The sequence below is a fragment of the Magnolia sinica genome, chromosome 1, assembly GCF_029962835.1.
Source record: "Magnolia sinica isolate HGM2019 chromosome 1, MsV1, whole genome shotgun sequence".
Taxonomy (NCBI): Eukaryota; Viridiplantae; Streptophyta; class Magnoliopsida; order Magnoliales; family Magnoliaceae; genus Magnolia; species Magnolia sinica.
This window is the reverse complement of record NC_080573.1, coordinates 121,667,495-121,671,221: the sequence shown is the minus strand read 5'-3', so window position 1 is coordinate 121,671,221 and position 3,727 is coordinate 121,667,495. Positions and strand designations below refer to the sequence as shown.

Here is a 3,727-nt window from a genome sequence, read left to right as displayed (position 1 = left end):
GATCAAAGATCAATTCAAAAAATTGATAAAAATAAAAAGCCCATTCAATATACTGTTACGATGGGCAATAATAAGGCGCAATTTTGGAGGCCCACTGCAGATCAATCAAGGAGCGCACGGACCCATGCTTGGGATGATAAAACCCATGTGCCACGTGTACATAAGATGGGCCAATTGGATATCTCTCCCTTATTTCCTGCCAAACATATGCAACGGTTTTTCACCAAGTAGGCCCAATTAAAAATAATGTGACATGACTGCGTCGCTGTACTACCAACTTCACATTATTTGTTATTATTATAATCATAAAAAAGAAGTGCCCTAGAGCTCGCCGAGCAGTGTAAGTTATTAATGTTACTAGTTGCATCAGTTAACGTGGACAGTCCAATAGATTGATCTTAACCGTCCATTAGGTTCAGTAAAAAAAAAACAAAAGAGTTCATGGGTTATTATGCTAAAATCACACCGATGGGAAGAGATCCAATCCATCCTTGATTTGGGCTTATTTACTATAGCCATCCATTTTCAAAGGCATGGATGGGATGGTTAGGATTTCCTAACAAAGTTGATTCTTTAGAAGCATAAGCAATGGTCCCTAACAACGATAAATCAAATTGTTGCTTAGATCCATCCTTGTGTCAAAGGCCATTGATCAAATGGTTAATATTTTTCATATTAGTCTGATATAATTTTCCTGGCAGCCCATGAAATGTGAGCTAAACCTAATGAACAGTCCAGATTAAATGGATTTGACTGTTTAACTGTTCTCATGCAACTAGGAGCACTATAACAAACAATGCAACGGGATTACTGGAACATTTCTCTCGTAAAAAAAATCAGCAGTCCTAGGTGAAATATTATTACAAGTAATGTGGTTTTATTTCACCGACAATATATCCTTCTTTTATGGCATTTCCAGGTCCCCTCCTCTCTCTCTCTCTCTCTCTCTCTCTCTCTCTCTCTCTCTCTCTCTTCTTTCTTTTCAGCTCTCTGCACCCATTGTACTTATATTTAAGATCTCTGAACCAGTTACAGGAATCTCCCATTACTCTCTCTCTCTGTCTGAATCTCTCATTACTCTCTCTCTCTCTCTCTCTCTCTCTCTCTCTCTCTCTCACTGTGTGTGTGTGTGTGTCCTTTCATACAACATGGTACAATCCAAAAAATTCAGAGGTGTGAGGCAGCGCCACTGGGGCTCATGGGTGTCTGAAATTCGGCATCCACTACTGTAAGTGCATCCACATGTTGGTTTTTCTGTTATTTTAGGACAAGGTGTAGTCTCTAGCCATGTTCTTACATGTGTGTATAATCTCTATGACCATGTTCATATGTATTTTGTTTCAGTGTAATTTTTCTAGTGTGGGTTAGAAGCCATGTTCTTGCGTGTACATTTACATGTTCTTATATGTGTGTGTGGTGTCTAGCCATTGTTCATGTTGTGTTTTGTTTCAATGTACATTTTCTTTTTTGTGTCCCATAGGAAGAGAAGGGTGTGGCTTGGTACATTTGAGACCGCCGAAGAAGCTGCCCGGGCATACGATGAGGCCGCCGTGCTGATGAGTGGCCGTAATGCGAAGACCAACTTCCCTATAGTCAGGACGCCCGCTGGAGACGCTGCTCCCAGCGGCGTCGAGAAAGCCCCATCATCACCAACAGGTCTATCGGCAGTCCTCAGCGCAAAGCTCCGACGGTGTTGCAAGGCACCATCACCATCCCTGACATGCCTGAGGCTTGACACGGAGAAGTCTCACATCGGTATCTGGCAGAAGCGGGCCGGGGCACGGTCGGATTCGAATTGGGTCATGACAGTGGAGCTCGGGAAGAAGAACGAGGATGTGCCGGGATCAGTGTCGGCATTGCCGGAGGTGGCGGTGGAATCAGCAGATGTTCGTGGGGGTGTGGAAGAAGAAGATAGAATTGCATTGCAAATGATAGAAGAGCTGCTGAACAGGAATTGTCCTAGCCCACCAGCACCACCAAATGACAATACTTTCATTGGGAAAGGGAGTCTTCTCGCGTAGCAGTTCATACCATAGCTTTTATGGGGCTGGTGGTTTAAGATGGTAGGTGTTCTATGTTTCCTAGTTTCCACAGGAGCTGCTGCTTTATCACATATCTAACTTTTGTGTGAAAGTTCTCTTGGGCCTAGACTCCTATGTTAGTTTTGCACCCACTTAACAAAAATGGTGGCGACTCATCCTCCTTACATGTGGCACTGATGTACACCAATCTCGACCATCCAAGTTGTGGGTCCCATTGTGGGTGGAGATATGTAAAATCACACTGATCAAGAATCCTAACCATCCAATTAATGGCCATCAAAAAATGAATGGTCCAAGGAAAACAACAAGTGGGCGAAATTCAAAGCGAAAAATCATATGGTTGTTGTGATCTTGTCAGTGTAATTTTTCGGTCATGCTCCATCTACAGATGGGTCAGCAATTTGGACGGTCTTCATTGCTGTACAACCATGCCATGCGTACGTTTGAAAAGTCACTGCCCATTTTTTGAATGGTGCGAAACCTAACGTAGGATTCTAGCCCATGCTTGTGTGGTGTATGTAAATAAAGAAGTGACTTTCTCAAAATAATAAGAATAATAATGTAATAAAAGGTCTCATTGGAATACATATGTGGAACAATAAGTTGATAAATGGAATTGGGTTATTTTAATCTCTTTTCTCCTTCTTTTTTTTTTTTCCCCAAGTTAATGATATATATATATATATATATATCTTTGGCTTGACAAACAACTAGGGCAGACTGAACATTAGGTCTAGCATACATGAAATTAACCATAAAAAGTCACAGTGATTGGACCATTCTAACCATTATTTTTAAGTCATGGATGGGATGGTCAATGTGATTCCTTAAAGCAAGCATAGTGGATGTATTGGGGCTACGTGGCAGTTTTGTGCCTCTAGAATATAAAACTTATTGAAATGTATGTATTTTAGTCCAATCAACTAAATATACTTCTTTTACTAATGCTTTATTTATTATTTATTACTATTGCTTATAGATGGAATAGATTTGATTGAGAGACTTGATCAAGATCTTTGTATCTTTTAGAAATAAAGTAGGACAATTTTAATATAAAATAAATCGTGATGCCTAATTATTCAATTTTCTAGACCTATATATTGTCGTGGCTAGCCAATAAGTCATGATAGTTAATCTATAGGCCACTGTGTATTGTGTGACTATTGAGTGTATGGTGAGTCTCCACCATGGAATGGTAATGTGTGAGCAAGTGTTGATGTGTACATGTGTACATATTGATTTTATAAAATCAACAATTTTGATATTTTAGATGATATCATGGCCCTCCAATATGATAGACCCTGAAAGCAGGGGCCTTAAGGCCATGCGAAGAAGGATATTTATATAATAAAATGAGAGACTATGATTGTATACATCATTGTACTATATATATGGGGGAAATATTCAAACTTTGATGGATTTGACCTAGACAAAACTTGCGCACAGCGGCTTCCGTGTGCTTGAATTTAATTGGTCCACATCATTTATACTGACGTCAGCACGGCACGTTAATGAAATAAAAAACTATTTACAAAATACTGCCTGATGAAACCAGAAGATAACCGTCGAACACTTTAGGACCCGTAATAGCAACGACCCATGATCCAGTTATGTTTTTGACCCTTAGTCTACTTCCAGCACCTTATTCAAGGACCCGTTTTAGCTGTGATCAGGATTCAGTGATG

At 40.0% G+C, this 3,727-nt stretch overlaps 1 protein-coding gene across 1 annotated transcript; it reads left to right on the top strand.

Annotated features, from left to right (window-relative positions):
- Positions 1-1,074: 1,074 nt before the first annotated feature.
- Positions 1,075-2,672, top strand: LOC131256376 (ethylene-responsive transcription factor WIN1). The gene is made up of 2 exons (XM_058257308.1): positions 1,075-1,228; positions 1,481-2,672. Exons 1-2 carry the CDS (start codon positions 1,149-1,151, stop codon positions 2,019-2,021), a joined length of 621 nt encoding a protein of 206 aa, XP_058113291.1. The 5' UTR covers positions 1,075-1,148; the 3' UTR covers positions 2,022-2,672.
- Positions 2,673-3,727: the final 1,055 nt, after the last annotated feature.

Excerpts from the sequence above, each read along its gene's own strand:
- LOC131256376 (XM_058257308.1), top strand. The coding sequence starts at position 1,149 with ATGGTACAATCCAAAAAATTCAGAGGTGTGAGGCAGCGCCACTGGGGC. Across the intron at positions 1,229-1,480 it reads GAAATTCGGCATCCACTACT|GAAGAGAAGGGTGTGGCTTG; the intron begins GTAAGTGCATCC and ends TGTGTCCCATAG.